Source organism: Dermacentor andersoni, chromosome 7, assembly GCF_023375885.2.
Source record: "Dermacentor andersoni chromosome 7, qqDerAnde1_hic_scaffold, whole genome shotgun sequence".
NCBI classification, from domain to species: domain Eukaryota; kingdom Metazoa; phylum Arthropoda; class Arachnida; order Ixodida; family Ixodidae; genus Dermacentor; species Dermacentor andersoni.
Genome location: NC_092820.1, coordinates 137,436,398 through 137,453,171, shown reverse-complemented (window position 1 = coordinate 137,453,171; position 16,774 = coordinate 137,436,398). Strand labels below are relative to the sequence as shown.

General features: G+C 44.1%; 1 protein-coding gene across 2 annotated transcripts in view; it reads left to right on the top strand.

The window, feature by feature from the left end:
- Positions 1 to 16,474, top strand: part of LOC126534559 (uncharacterized) — a 36,463-nt gene extending 19,989 nt beyond the window's left edge. For both annotated transcript variants that reach the window (XM_050181821.2, XM_055072330.2), the window contains exons 12-14: positions 3,072 to 3,163; positions 4,630 to 4,818; positions 7,490 to 16,474. In XM_050181821.2, the coding sequence (XP_050037778.1) occupies positions 3,072 to 3,163; positions 4,630 to 4,818; positions 7,490 to 7,550 (342 nt within the window). In that variant the 3' untranslated portion in view covers positions 7,551 to 16,474. The remainder of the gene's footprint in view (positions 1 to 3,071; positions 3,164 to 4,629; positions 4,819 to 7,489) is intronic.
- Positions 16,475 to 16,774: the final 300 nt, after the last annotated feature.

The window sequence follows — 16,774 nt, the reverse complement described above, 5'->3', positions numbered from 1 at the left end:
GGACAGGATCAACACAAGGGACGCGCACAAGCAAAGGCACCGTGCGTGAGCTCAAGTCCTAGTCACGAAGGTGTCGGCGGACAAGAAGAAGCATTTACGTACTCAGCGCAGTCCCAAGGGAGAAGACGCATGCTACCGCCACGAGAGTAGCCACAAGGGACCGCCTCATGATGTCTTAGCCCCTCCCTCACAGCGAACCATCGCGAGTTGTGCGCCGCTGCTGACAACCGGTTCGGAGTGAAAAGGGGTGAGGCGTAGGCACAGCAGAATAGCTGAATGCACCCGCGCAATGGTGCATAAAATTCCCAAATCCCCACACCGTTAGTTCGACCCTGACGAAACTGATGAAATTTGTCAAATCATCCAGCCGGTTGAATTAAACAAGATACAGAAAAAACACCAGAACGTACCAACAATTAATCTGGCAGTATTTGCCCTATTCTAACATGCTCCCGAATCAAACACTCCAACTTTTTATGTTTCCAAAGTAGAAAACGAACGTAGAAATAAAATTAAAGCTCCTAAACGAAGTTAAGAAAGAAACCTTAATGTGCACCTAAATTTTTAGCAATAAAAATGGGCAAGGGTCTAATTGTGTTGCACAAAGGTGGCTGGTTTTCTAAAACCAGCTTCGCCACAGTACATTCGTGTTTTGCGGTAAACCATATGAACGCTGCAAAGGCAGTTTTGGTTTTGTCTGATTGCACTGTCCAGCCAACTTACGGGCCAACTAGTCCTGAAAAAAATTGCTTGAAAATTTTCCCCAGGGCAGGCCGAAAAATAGGCATTTTCAATAGGAGATTATATGTGTTCAACGCATTCACTATCCCCTAGTCCCTGCCAAAACTGCCACTGCCACTAAAGGGGCCGCTATTTGGCGTCAGGTGCATGTTTGCTCACTGGTCAAGATCGAATTATCTGGTGAACGCCAATTTTAGGATCGAAATAACGGACGGTGGGGCCTGTAGAAATACAGGAGCGTTAGCCGGGAATTTTGGTCTGGATCGAATTAACCGAAAAAATGAATAAATCGAAGTGGAATTAATGAAAGCCTACTGTACCAGCAAGGTTGTCTATAGGAAAGTTCAATAAAGTTGACCAAAATGGGGTGGCCGGGGGGGGGCTTTCTTTTTGTTGAGATTCAATGTGATAAACTCAATTATTATCTGTGATTAACTGCAATTTACTAGTTATAAGTGACACATGTTATTTTATTGGAACTGGTATCATGTTTTCACAGTTATGGCACCATTCCTGTCCTACACCTTGCATTTTCGTGCTTACAGAAGAGCTACTCTGAGTAAAAGCAAATCTGTGAGCACCATGGAGCACAAATCTGTCCTTAATTTGCATCCAAATATTTGTCGTTGGCACCATATTAGAGGTGTTGTCACACTGGGCAACGCATTGGCCAACATGGCCCACCTCCACTTGTCCCGATATGCGCTCTGAATCCTGACAGTCATCGCTTCGGTGCAATGGAGCCGCCAACAATGTGCCGTTTATGGACAGTGCTGCTCCAACGTATTGCATAGTGTGATGGTACCCAGCGTGCTGAACGTTTGAGGTGTCATCTGCAAGGTTTCTTTCAAAATTCTCGCAAATCTAGTAGACCTAGCTGATCTTGAAGAGTCTTGCAGATCTTGCATTGTGTCACCAAACCCTGGTTATCCTCAGTGATCAGGAAAAACAGTACATCAATGCAAGGAGAGTTTTTCACACTTGTTGAGCTGAGGACCGAGCACGGGACTTCTCAGCCAATTCGAGGGACCAGCGCAGCAAATGATTCAGAATGGTTCTAGTCTAGGCTGTGAACACACTAGCATATCACAACCTGAAGGGGACACTGTCATTTTGAAAACTGGGTTCATGAAGCAAGTGGCAGTTATAAATGTCTAATGTAGTAAGCCAAACTAACCATTATTGAAATACTAAATGTTTTCACTTCACTGAATAGGATCTGGAAACATTGCTGAAGGATTGTTGCACCTCCTCTTTGCTTGTAAAAGTAAATGGTACAATTCTGCAGCAAGCACTTAGCAGACTCTGGTTAATAGATAAAAGGCCCCTCAGAATATTATGCAGCTGGGAGAAAACTTTACCTATTTGCAGTGTCTTTTTCTGCAGTTTTTTAAAGTATGAAATGCTTTTAGCTCCTATTGTCGGCAACCTTCAAGTGACCTTGAGCCAAAAGCCAGAGCTGTTATCCGGGCACTGAAACGAGAACATCCAGGCATGGCTGCGAGAACAAAACAAGATCATCTGGGCAACCAGTCAAAACTTAAGAAAATGCGGTCTCTGGCCCCCAACCCTTTGTATTAGACTGCATTACATGAACTAGTTAGTACTGCCCAAACATTTTACAAAAAAATATTGCTTTCGAGTTCTTTGTAATGTTTGTTAACAATATCACTCAAGCTCTAACTTCTAGTGCGCTGAAGTTTTATTTGTCATTTTCGATAGTGACGTTCAAGAAACAGATGCAGGACGCCATATACTTGATTGTCATCTTTTGGCACTGAGACAGGGTTGCCTGTTCAATGCTGGCGGTCCGTGAGTTCTGCGGCACGGGTTTTGCACCGGCTCGAGAGATGGCGCCACGCTGCATGACCAAGCCGGCAATGTCCGGCGTGCCGCAGATGGCTGTTTGGCCGAGACAACACTTGCAATGAATGAGGTTAAGTTCGAAACAGGTTCGTGTAGTGTGGTGGGGTGTGCCGTTGCGAACATGCACTGTCCCATTTTAAGATTTCAGCTAGTATAATCTCCAACCAATCTGCTTTGCTGGTGGCCATCTCATGCTTACATCTACTCTCGATTACGGCCGAGCCATAATATTATTTTTTTTAAACATCGTTAGCCTCTTTGACAGCATTTCCTAATGTGCCATGTTAGAGATGAGGGCATTAGTTGTCATCCATGCTCATGTAACTGTGCAGCAAAAAAATCAGAGGCTACCCATTTCGTCTTTTAAAGTTTTGTTTATGCGGTGAAGCTCCGTCTTTCCCGGACAGGAAACGTGAGTCAACTTGCGGGTACCCCCCCCCCCCCCCCTCCTTTTTTTTTTGCAGGATGCTGTGCAACAGGCGACCAACGAGCGGAATGCTGCACTCGGCCGACTTCACGAGCTTCAAGAGAGCCTCGCAGCACAGGCAAACAACGGGTGTGCAAAGAGCATTATTCCTTGACCTTGTTGGCGTGTCCGTTGAAGTTTGATTCGTGTGGTGGACTTAATCCTCGATAATGTGCATGGAGTGAGTGGGTCGTGGCTCTACAGGGTTGAACCATGCTGTGAGCAGACAGTATGCCACAGTATGACACCCTGACAGTATGACACCCTGACTTGCAGGACACGTGCTCAGCACGTGTTTCTAGAGCACATGTGAGAACTCCCAAAACTCTTTTACATTTTTTGTGTAGCCAGAACTACAGCCTCTTACAAACAGAAATTTGTTGCAGGTGCTGTGCTGCACATTGTTTCACACCTACCATTAGGTTTGTTCAATTGTCCATGCAATCAGATGAAGGAAGCATTGTTCTCGGTTTTACAGTAAAAGCTCGTTAATTCGAACCACAAGGGGAAGCCGCTTCAGTTCGAATTAACGAAAGTTCGAACTAACGAAAGTGAAGGACAACAACGGTACACTGCGATTTGGAAGCAGTAGGGCATGTCAGAAATTTAATGCTTGAAAATGTCCGTGATCGTAGTCTGCGTTTTTTCCTTGAAGGTGACAGCTAGCACTTTTTGCTCTAACGAGCGAATGTGGCGGAAGGCCTCCTCTTCGCCTTCTTCAAAACTGAAGAACAGATGGGCAGCATTCAATCCAGCCATGACCTCCGCAGCGGAGGGCCGCACTGGTGCTTCGTCTTCCTCCTCCTCCTCCTCGTCATTGGCAGCGACAGGTTCACCGCTTCTGACCTGAGAAATTATGTCCTCATCTGTCAGCGCACCACACACCACTGCACTCTCGTCCTGGTCGACATAGTCAGCAAATGAGATTTGCAAAGCCCCCGAGATTTGCGACGGGCAAGAAGTCTCGGAGGTCAACGTAGAACAGAGAGGAGGCAGCCGCTGCTGCCTTCTGGCCGACCCCGTGCTGGTTAGATTTTTCCCGATTTTGCCTTCTCTCGCCGTTCTCTCCATTCCGGAGGCGACACAGCCTTGTGTGTAGGCAGTAGGCGCGTTTTCCTGGCCGTGTGCCAGGCGGCAAGCCGCCGGCACGGTGGCGCGTAGTTCGAATGATCCGTGGCGGAACCTTGTCACGTTCGAATTAACTGGCTTTCTATGCATAGACTTCTGTGGAGCTTGGCCAGACCAAATCGTACAGTTCGAATTATTGAAGTTCGAATTAACAAGCTTTCAATGTATTTCATTTATTTTTACGCTCAGGGCCTTTTGGCATTGCTCATAGGAGCTTGGCTCATAGCAGTCTTTAAAAATAAAGGTTTCAATTAGTGCAAGTTGCCTGAACTCGTGCATATTTTTACATCAGCTCCTTTAAAAAATATCACAAATAACATTCTTTTGCACCTAGTGCTAGTTTGTCATGGCTTGGTTTGCCTTTACTGGTACATCTCTTGATGATTCTGAGTTGTCACCATTGATATTTTATTTAATCTTTAATGCAGTGATCGAGGAACTGGTGATGGAGTCAAGGTATCAACAGAAGCACAGACAGACTTCATTGGCGTTCAAGATGGTGTCGATCTGGTGGCAAGCTCACTTTTGCAGGAGCTTAAAGAAGAAGTCGGTCGGATCAGCCAACGTCTCGACGAAGAGGCCACGTCGCGGCAGAATGCAGAACTGAAGTGTCAGAGGTAACACCTGCGATGCAACTGCTTTTTTGTTTTATATTTACATGGTCTAAAAAAAAAAAAACATACAGTTGTAACTGGGTTGAAAGAAAACCCGCAGATCCAACGCATTGTTGGACTCTGACGTTCGAATTGGTAAAGTAGCAGCATTAGCGGATGCCACGAGCACAGCCTCGTTTGCCTGTGGCTGTTAGCCGTCTGCTTCACAAGGATGAAGGCAATGTGTGATGCTTGTCAAGGGAAGAATTGTAGTGACTGCACACAAAAGTACGACACATATCAAAGTATGCTTAAGGCTTCATGCACGTTGTGTCACAGTGACGCATTTATTTTGAGGGATTTGCCAAAAATGGGCACATGCCCAATTGTACCAAGTTGCTTACTAGGCCAGACAGCAGCCAGCAGCAAGTTGTCTGTTCGGGCACACAACCAATGACCCCAGTGGTCTATATACAGTAGAACCTCTTGTGAGGAGAGAGTGGTGGCGTAAGTGGACTGACAGCTCCATGTGAGGTGAGGCGAGGTGCGGTTGTTAGAGGCCGTCTGCATGATTGACTGTAGTTGCCAAGGGAAGGACCATGCACTGCGGTGACGGAGGAAGGAAGATGCAGGTGGCGTGTGGTGCGTGTGTTGCGCGAGGTGCGCGCAGATGGATTGCATGTGGACAGCGGGAGGGGGAGAGCTGCAGAGGGAGGTAATAAAGGGAATGTTTATGATGAACGTGTTGGCCTGTCATCGTTCGTAACACTCTATATAACGAAGTTGTACTTGCAGCGAAAAACTTCGTGATATCGCAAATTTTGTTAATTCGAGGTTTTACAGTCGCAGCATTAAAAGCAAATTCCTAAATTCCCGGAGCATTCCTGGTGGATAGTAGCTCGTGAGTAAGCGCTTATAACAAATTGCAAGAAAGTCGGGCCATAATAGCACGGTCATGAGCACCAGCGTGTGCTGTGCAGACGGTGCCGAGAGCAATGCATCGACGTGGCTCACGGTGTGCGTGACGTGCGTGTTTCGGCGCCCAGCACCGTAAATCTTGGACGCCATGGCCGACCATGCTTAGTGCCCGCAGGCAGCATCCACAAATTAAGAAAAGAAGTGTAAAAGATGTGGGTATTTGTCCTGAGCAAGAATAAGAGAGATCAGTTTTGCCAGAAAGGCGAGCATTGAAGGCAATAGCAATGAAACAACTACACAAAGTAAGGTTTGTAGCTTTATTGATGTCACGCGTGCCCAGGCAAACGTCAGCAGAGCTAACTCAATGACCACGAGCTTCCTGTCACGACGTGAGCGAACGCTTCACGCAGTGTGTGTCTTAGAAACTTGATATTGCGCCACCACCAACACTAGACGTGCAGGAACACAATGCGCATCAAGGCACCACCAAACGTCTCGGCTCAGTCTTTGCACTCTCCTTGATGAGATTACCTCCAAGATAAGGGGCAAGCAGTTTGACGTTTTTGCTGCTCAAGCTTTTCGTGTGAAAGGACACATGAAATAACATTGCCTTGGTCGCAATTTTCATAGATTTTGCTAGATTTACTAGCCATACAGACTCCCAAGTACGTACTTGAAATGGCCATAAACTTAGTTCAGTCGAAACCATGTCGCAAGATTACTTTGTTATATCACGAAAGAAATGCATGGCTTTCCATGCAACTAAGATTGGCTTCTAAAAATAGCTTGTTATCTCGCCAGTTTCGTTAAACCGAGGTTTATTATATAAAGGTTTGACTGTATGACAACTATATCCAGTGAGGAGACGAGAAACGTCAAACCCTGTGGAACAGGCAGAAAAAGCTTAGCCTTAAAGAAGGTAAATCTGAAAGTGGGAATGAAATGTACACAGCTAACACGGTACTATTTGAATGTATTTAGATGAAAGAAGGTGTATGGGCATTCACGAGTGGCATTGGACAGGGCACCGACTGCTTCTGTGGTAATCGGAGTTTTTGGAGGAGGCTTCTTTCCTGCCGTGGGTTTCATCCTGCAGCACAGATGGGCCACTCGGTAAAAACAAAAGCTAAAAAAATACATTCACGGCACCGTAATGTTGATTTGAGCAATTTTTTTTTCTAGTCAGTGCATTGCTGAAGCACATAAAGTCTAGCACAAAGCAGGTGACTGCAACACAAAGCTGCAGAGGCAGGAGACGAGTGATATCGCTGCAATAGTACTTGCTCTGCGCCTTGCGTGTGTGTAGTCATTCATTTCATGTTGAATTTTATGTGCCCTAATGTGGGACCTTGGCACAGAGTCCCATTTTCACGAAGGCTGACACAGGCTACTTGCATATCAGGGTTTATTTGACAGAGTTTTAAAGATGTAAAGTTTTTCTTATGCCAAAGCAACTCATCAGGCACTCAGGCACTCGCCACACTTGATAACATTGGCGCAGTTACCATGGTAGTGGCCACTCTTGGATTGCTCTTGCATAAAAGAAGCTTTGCAAATAGAGGCCTAGGTTATTGCAATAAACCCTAAGTGGAGAATAAGAACACAAAGCATTGCTTCATGCACCTCTGGTCGAGCTGTCATGAAAATGTACTTTCGCAAAAAGTTCTTGCTGAAGGATTGTCCATGGACAGTGTCTTAGTAGTGCCTTAGAAGTGCCTCTTGAAGACAAAATGGGTGGTTTAGTTGGTCCTTATCATATTTCTTTGAATCGTTACAGGTTGGAAGAACTGGTGAATGGCTTCCAGAAGCGCCTCAACGGACTCAACAACAGCTTCTGACGACATCGAACTGTGGGACTGCTTGTGCCTTCAACTGTTGCAGCATTCACAAGTTGAAAACCAGCTTTTTAGGCCCCTAGGGAAAGGTCAACATTCCACGCAAATTGTGCATATTCTTTTTTTCCGGTTAATAGCTAACCTCTGTTGCCACGTTTTCTGCATCATAGATAGAGTGGCTATATTATAGAGCTTTGAGAAAGTGAAGAGTAGGTTCTCTTCTTATTTCTTTAGAACTTGTTTGTTAGTCTTGTTCAGTGCACTGTGTTTGTTGAGTTGGTAGACATGCTGTGTTTCTTTTGCCGATTCTTCACTGCCCGAAATTTTTCAGTATGCACAGGCACACACTGCACCTTGAACACCACTGATGTACTATAAATATAGAAGCATATTTTCTTCTGCAATTATATGAGCGACAGGACAAAATCCCTGTCCAACAATAACTGACGTCTTATTTTAAAGGTGCAGCATCTGTACCGAAGAGAAAAGGTATAAGAAAGTTTGCCTGCAGTAGTTTAGCTCAAGTGAAGAGACGTTCTTCAGGGATTCCCGCTTTTCACATTTGCTCGGACCTGCTGCTCCCTGCAGGCTTCTAGCTCTTTGCTATGGAGTTAGTTGGACAAGAGTGCAGACTCGGCCAAAAAAAAAGAAACCATTGTTACAAAGATGAATGGACAATTTCTATGTGAGCTTTCCAAATGGGAATGCGCAACAAGTAAAAAGTAATTGTTTGCCACTAGCTGGCCCACACTGCCTTGCAGTGACTGTACCCTGAACTGTGGATTGTTGCATGTTTACGCAGAGCTGCTACATAAACGCACTGATGATCTGCATGAGCTGCTGTTTCTAGAACTGCCGAACCTAACCTCCAGGGCTGACAAATCACAGACTTCAAACAGTTTATCACATAACATGAAATAGGAAGGGCCTTTACTGGTTTAACTGGATAAGCATCTGGTTAGGCTTAGCTAAGCCTAAGTCGCTTCCAGTGTCAATTGATTTGCTGTACAACACAAAACAGACGACTTTTCAGCTGGTGATGATTCAGCCCACACCACGGTAGTCAGTTCGACCCAGCACTTGAACTCTGTGGTTGCGTTCAGGGATATGAGACTTGGCAAGCTTGTACTTGGTGTGTAGCTTGACGGGTCCATTGGATTTACCTCACACTTCTTGAACTGGTTCACCACAGGTCACTGTTAGTTCTGTGCCTGTGCAAAAAGAGTCCAGCACCTCTTGCATGAACCTGCACCGCCTTTTTGGCATATGTCTGGAAGTGCTTGCATTGTGTAAGGTGAATGCATGGCAATGTGCTAACACCACCACCAGCGCCTGAATTAGTTCAGTAAGTGCAGGCAGGTTGGATAGACCCAACAACAACATTGTCACTCACTCAGGCATGTTCCCTATTTGTCTGGCATATGATGAGCCGGATAGGCACGATGCATTCACTTGCGTTCATGCATGCATTGCATAAAGTTTTGCGGCTCACATTTCATTGTAGAGAATGTCTCACAAGAAAATTTGCTGCAAATGGCAAAGTGAAGATGCACGCCGTAGTGCAATCATTTGAAGTAGCAAGCAGAGTTGAAGAAAACAAGGCAGTGGACCAAATGTTCATCATTTACATTTGAAGAAAGAGGTTCAATCTGTTGAGTTAGAAGGACTTCCGAGTCAAGCACTTCTGTCTATCTTGCTGCATGTTCATCTTCTTGCAAGCTTTGTTCACATCCATAGCATACTGCATTATATGAGCAACGACTCAAGAAGTGATTAGCAGGTGTTGCAGAAGAGACATTCACTTCTACGGGACACACGTCTGTTACTTGATAATTATTTTTTTCTTGCCAGCTGTTTTGACTGTTTGTGTCACAGCCAATTCGTCATCGCGTTTGTGGCATCCTTTCAGCTGAAACAGTGGCATGTTACGGGGACCAAGATCGACATAATCCACTTTGCGTTGCTTTTGACTTTCCAGCCGCCTGCTGAATGAATGTGTTCTTTAGTGTATCTAGAGACTCAATTTACACCTGCACGTAGCGTCTATTGCTGTATTTTTTTCTCCTTCCCACACTGTCTTGGTGACGTAGTGCACAAAAGCTCAGGTAATATACTCACCACTTGTGAATAGTACAAAGCACGGCGGCTGGGCCGCTCTTGCCCTTCTATGACTCCTTGTGCAATACGAAGGCCGCACGGCCGGCGCCCTGGTTTGCACATGCACTTAACACACTCCTAGCAGGCGTAGGATGGTGGCTGCTGTGTGGACAACGTCTGGGGAAAGGAGAGGTTATGTGGACCACGGAAGTCGTAAGAAAACTGGCTTCTAGCTGGCTGCTTATTATGTTTAACAAATGCTCTAAATTGAGCTGGTTACAGTTTTACATGCCTTCCACATGCGAATTCCCTTCCCCCCTTTTCCTTATTTTGCATTTGCATACATATTTAAGTTTGCAGTCGTGGCAGTCTGGGCCTCTTGGTATGGCCATTAGTAAGATTGCTGGATTGCTAGCACTCTGTCTTGACTATCTTTTACTTCTTTCCCATGTGCTCCGCTACAACCATCTTTCTAGTAAAGTTCAGTTTTCAGAATTTTGTATTGTTGTGATTTGAAAGATAGATTACATGTATGAGTTATCGTTTGTGATCATACAGAATCATAGTGGAAAAGAGACACAATGTGCACTGAGAAAGAGGCTGTAGGCCTACACTAGTCGTTGTGTCGAGAAGTCAGCAAGCCCAAGGCTAATGCCAACGCAGTATGGAGAAGTGCACATACCGGGCTAAGCACGATGACCTAGCATGAGCAGGGAATAAAAAAACAGACCAGTCTTCGCCAGTCTCTCACTGGCTTCAGCTGTGCAGGGCTAGGACAGGACGACCGAAACCAGCAAGAGACCAGAGGCGACTGGACTTGTTTCATTCCCTGCTCATGCTACGTCACTTTACCCTGCCCGCTGTTTGTCGGTACCACCAGCACTTCGGCGGCAATGACCGCTAAAGGCTTTCCCTCGGCACACAGACAGGCTTTAAACGTAACTGTCAAAACAGGTAACTAAAGAAGTAGAAGCTATGTAACATGATCCTTGGCTATCGTGACCGTAGCACAAAAGCTGAAATGAACTAATTTGCTTCATTTACAGCAAGCGAAAACAAGAACTAAAGTTCTAGATGCGTAGTGCATTAATTAACCTGGTTCTGACAGTATTGGTACAGTCTGTGGGGGCATGTACAGCTCAAGCTCGAGGGTTGCGAGGTTAATTTCAAATAAATTTGCACTTGGGAAATTCTTTCATTAATAAACAAACAAATGGTATACCACCTTTGGTATACTGCGCAATGCCATTATATGTGCAATACATTGGGAGGAACAGGTGAAACAAACAAGGCAAGAGTGTGTATTGACATGGCAATATTGTACAAGCAGACTTATTTAGGGTATTAATGCATTGTTTAAACTCTGGCCTCTTTCTTCAGTGTGCACAATGTGGGATAGACCATTGTTGCCAACCCACCACTGTAGCAGGAGCTGCTGGTAGCTGCAGGTCTTGGTGAACTGTGTGGCAGCCATGGTTGGGAAGTATTTCATTTGTCAAGAGTGATCATTTCCGTATTGTATTTCACGATTGTGCACGTTTGTACATGTTGACAAAGAGAAGTCCGCTACCAGAAATGTACGACAGGCTTTTCACCATGAACATTGAAAACAAAAAAAGACAGTCCACAGGGGCCTGCTGTGTGGCCATTGTGGACATTATTTCATCTTATGCATAAGCTATGGACTTTGGTAGTTAGGGCGGTTGGCATTATGCATTAGTAGAAATATTGTGCCAGTTGCAAGCACTCTGAGATCTCTAGCGAAAGCTGCAGTCTGCACATATGTATGCACGTATGTGCAAAAGTCGGCACATGCCTGTGTACACGTCATGGGGGTGATGATGATCATGTGATGAACGTTGTCGTTGAGTCTTCTCACTGCTTCTGTGGTCCGCAAACTTCCATTTCCGAGAGTACGCTTTAAGTTGTCTTTTATTTCTTCTTACCTAGATCTTTATTTATTTGTGACCACCTTGATGTTGGTTGGGTGAGGCACTGTAATCTCCGTTTCTTTTACTTTTCGTGTTGTGCATTTTGTGGCATGCAATTATGATTTTACAAATCAGTAAAGGCATGGGAAGATGAGTATAATGCGTGCACTTTGGTCACCTTCGTGCATTGAAACTGTTCTGACACATGTGAGCAAATGGCCTCAGATCTTCTCACGGTTATCGGCAGTGCCTGTGTGTGTGGTAGATGCAGTGAACATTAAGGCAGCTTTAATGGCAATGTGTTTTTAAAGGCTTGTTTCTAGAAAAGATATGGTGATTTTAGTAGGAAAATGACTATTCCTCACAGTCATCTCTGCTTCAGAGAGCAAGATGCAATAGCTGTGTTAATAGTGTCAGCAATATTTGGCTATGACAAAGTTTCACGAAGCTTTTGTAGCGTGTCGCTGACTTGGAAAACAAAAGAAGTTTAAGAAATTCAAGATGCTCTTGCCCGACGTCGTCACTTTTTTATTGACCCAACACGGTTGTTGTCAAGTGTACAGCAGCTTCTGATATGCTTGTGGTTTCTTTTGTGGGTTTTTGTTTTTGGCATAGTGACTTCTGCTAACTAAATGTTACGTCTGTTAAGAGCTGAACTCTGCTATCTTTTTCTGTATTTGTATGCCTTTGGTTAGCATTGAAGTAACGTATACTCGTAGCCACTTCTTTGATGCTACCAACTCCTTTTAAGAGTTGAGCTGCATTTTGTTTTGCGGATGGCACTTGCAAGTTGCACTAAAGGGGATGTCCAAAGCAATGCATCCTGAAGCATCTGTGCGCTTTATCTTATCTGCTTCTGCACAAGCCATGTTTTCTGGCCCACTGCATAGCTAGAGATAACTGACGCATCCTCTTGCACCCCGTATAAACACTCAAGTGCTGCCCATGGGTCCGAAGTGCTGCCATACCAACGCTGGCTGCAACGCGCAGCCAGATCAAGCAGTAACTGTGGTGCTCGCTGCAGACTGCCCACCCTGTATGCCCTCGAACGCGTCGAACTTTAATACCATCACCTGAAGCGAGCACTGATACCTGCTGTCTGTGCCTTTCCAATGGCAATGTAATTGACGTCCGTACATTGTCAAAACCCCGTCCTGATGCCAGTTTCCGAAAGCACCAGATTTCATGCTGGTGCCTGTCCTTAGTTTAGCAGGCAGTGAAAGCACATACATGCTCACAGGCCTGCTTGTTCAGCAATAGATATGTCATATTTCATGGTGATCGTCACGAAGTCCTTGTCGGCAGACAATGATATTTAGACACTGCAGTGCCATGCACATATTATATATGCATTTCCTCCTATTGGAGTATTATTTTCTCACAAACTGCTAGTTGTATGGTGCTAAATGGTTCAATGCAATCTGCATAGTGTGAATCGAATGTTGCCTAAATGAGGGAGACGAGGGTAAACAGTTCTTTCTGCAAAACTGCTTGCCCATTCAAGTTCAGGTTTTGCATGCAGCTAGCTTTTCATGGTGTAGATTGCTTAGTACTATGTGTGGATGCAGTAGTTACCTGTCTTATTCAGGATAAATTAAAAGCATTTGTCTGCAGCAGTGCTAGCCAATAGATCTAGATTTCCTCAGCTACGTAGCGATGGTGTCTGTCACTGTTTCAGCAAGAGACAGCATAGACTGTCTCGCACTAACAATTACAGGTGGTGCCATTGTTTCTTTCACTAAAAAAGTTACCTTTTCGGTCCAGCATTGCTGCGAGACTGTCTGTAGTTATTTATTTACTTATTATACACTTATTAGATTGTAGGGATTTAGTTACAATCTAAAATTAGCATATTGTTAAAATGGTAACAGGACCAACTGGAATAAAGATGAAATAAACATTAAACAGTAAAAAATCAGTAACATACAAGCACTCGTTAAAGGAAAAATTTGTTGCTCACAGTTTTGGACATTACAAGTGACCAATTGTGGGCAATCGACACGTAACAAATAGATAATTAGAAGGCTTGTGATTTATCCTGTATGCAACAGGACAAGTACTGCACTATTAGACATTAGAAGATATGCACTGTGAAATAATACTGCCATGCAGATTTTTAGTGTAGACGGACCAGTGGTTAAGCCAGAGCAGCAGTTTATACCGTCGTCCTTGCTTATACAACATTCACTGCAGATGTGAGTGCAAAGGAGGAAGTTTGGAGCTTGACGTCGTTTCATTGTATGGAGATGCAGTCGTGCATTTACAAAGTATGACGTTGAAGTGATTAAGAGTATGAGGCAGTGACCTTGAATGTGTGAGTTCTGGTGTGCGATGCTCGAGTCCATAGTTTTTACAAGGACAGCCATCGGTCTCACCTTTGCACCTCTCGATTGATTGTCCTCCTATTTGAAGCACATATGACTCCGATATAATTTTTTTTTTCGCTCACTTTGTGCCTTGAGCCAGCAATGTTTTTGCAGTGATGCCACTTTCATGCCTTCTGTTCGTGTAGCACATCTCTATCAAACAGCGTTTCACTGCTCTAGGCATAAGAGTGTCCTACAAGAATCCCTAGGGGGAACTCTTGGCACTAGCATCTACTATGGGAGCTGCAAGCGTGTTGGTATAGCCAGCACGGAAGCAGTGCACGGATTTGCCTAAACTTACTCCTTCTGGCTTCAAACGGCTTTGGGACTTTGCAGATTGGCGATTTTTGGCCAAGTGTGATTTTGACCACGTGATATAAGGTATCCACCATCACTCTAGGAGACCCATTGCCTTGCTGTGTTTAGAAGACTGTGAATGCTTGGAAATTGAAAAAAAGTTTAAGCATAATAACTAACATCACAAGACGACCCTGAAGCTCCAAGCATGAATATCGGACAAATCCTAGTAGTAACCATCATGCCCATGGTAGCTGAATGGTTGCAGCACCAGAATTTCCTCTAGTAATTTTTGTAGGGAACTCTGTGGCTGTATAAACACAAGAGATATTCGGTTGACCTAGATTGATGAAATGCACTTCTGGACTAAACAAATGTGTTGGACATGGCATTAGTGGAGGCATTTGTGTGCCAGAAAACGATGCAAAAACAAGTCGGGGCTGGCAATGCCACTTTGCAATTTACGGGCCAGCATGTTTTGGTTGCGGCTTCTCAGCAATGGATAGTTGTTTATATCAGTAAAAGAAGGGGATTGCATTTCATTTTAGAGCAAGCAAGGACTTCACAACGTCTGTGGACTTTTCGTGTAGAAAAAGGGGCTTGAATATGTTTAAAAAAGGTGATGTTTGTGACATCAGAACGACATCATTGGTGTCATGGCTTGAGTGTGAAATTCAAGAAGAAAGTTTTCCTGTTGTTTCCTCCACTAGTAATTGACTCTTTGTCAATAAAATGCAGTTGCAAGTATCAAAAATGAAAAAAGATCAGTGAATCTAAAACATATTGCTGTTCAGTGTTCCCTTTAAGAGCAAGTTTCAACTTTTGCTTTTCTTTTTTCACTTACATGTGCAGAAATTGTCTATTTAGGCAAATGCTGACAAGATTTGAGTTTGCTGTATTAAAGCAAAATGTTGGTTTGTAGTGACCACTGGAAACAAATGTGTTACGGGCCCTCAAATGTATTGCAATTTTTTTTTTAGTTTTATAGAAATGTGAGCATCCAGTTTATGACAGTAACATGGCAACAAAAGATGTTGTGTGACCGGCACCTGATGGAGTGTATGAATGTGGCCAAGGTTTCCTGTTAATTATGGCACTGGTGCTGCCATGCCACTGTCGCATGAACTGAAACTTTTGCATAACTAATGTACCCGAAGTCATGCGTTCACATAAAGTGTAATTTAAGGTCTTGATGGCTTTGAATGCTCTAAGAAGTTTGGTTTATAGAATCACAACACCTGTTTTCGTCGGAGAGTTGCATAGTACTAAACTTGATGCCTTATGTTTAGCAAAGCTAACTTTCTGATCTTTGTAAATATTTTTTGTAAAAGATAATTGATGGCCTTAACAAGAAGTTTACTACCATCGGTCACTGGAAGTGGGCTTTTCCTTTCATATGCAATAAATTTTGTTCAACTCTGTTAAGGTGCTGCCCAAGGAGGGCTTTCTTGAATTTCACATTCTCATTCAAATAGTGCTAACGCTTTCTCCTAATGTGATTAATACTTTCTGGGCACACACATGCCCATTTCCCACGTGGGAGTGGCCCGCTTCATGATGACTCGCGATGTGCAGGACTTCAATAAAGTTTTACCGTACCATACCATGCACACGCCATAGACAGCTGCCTTGATTGCATCTCTTGATTCCTTGCACCGACCAGATTTGCGGCCGATGTTTTGAGGAACATGTCTGTTCACAATGAATTCTGCAGTGATGCACTTTCTGCTTTATGGCATTCAAATTGCTTCCCACATCTTGACCGGTGTTCGTTGCGTCATGTTGGCAGCAATGCCTGCCGCGTTGATGACAAACATCTATGCATATATCTATGGTACCTATGGACTGTGACTTGTCTGCTAGCCTGTTAAATTTGCTCTTTGCTCATTATGAAATGGGTGAATATGTTTCCTTGCATGGATGTCAGAGCCAGTAAAAAATATTTTGCCATTTTTTTGCCAGCTGTTTATAGATACTGTGCTTGAAGACAGCGCTTCATTAGAAGGCTTGTGCTGCAGTGTGCAGTGTTAGTATTATGGATGCTCCAACCGTGAATGCCCGATAAGAGGTAACGTATATCATTGTGATTGTTATACACAGTGTATTGCGCATAGTTCCCATGTGATGCACAAATGTATTTTTTTAGCTTGTATGAAGAGGATTGATAAGATGTTTTGTCCATTTTTGTTTGTTACGCAATATTGTAGGCTCATGAAATACAAACTGCAGAAACCTACTGTTGTCCGTTATTCTTTACTACACTTCACAATGTTGCCTGTGGCACACAAATTGGTGTGCGCTAGGTAAGTTATCTTCATTGTGTGGTGCATGTGTCTGGCTGTTCATCGCTCTTTCTTGCATGCTCTCGTGTGTTGGGTGCAAAAAGTCGTAGGTAAAGGGTCCCTGAAATGATTTTAGTATGCTCTAAGAGAATCTTTGAGGAGAGCTCGCTCTAGGGCTAGTTGGTACATGGTATTTAGAATGAAGACGGCGCACGCCAGTAGACACGTGGACATGAGACGTAGAGAATATCTCA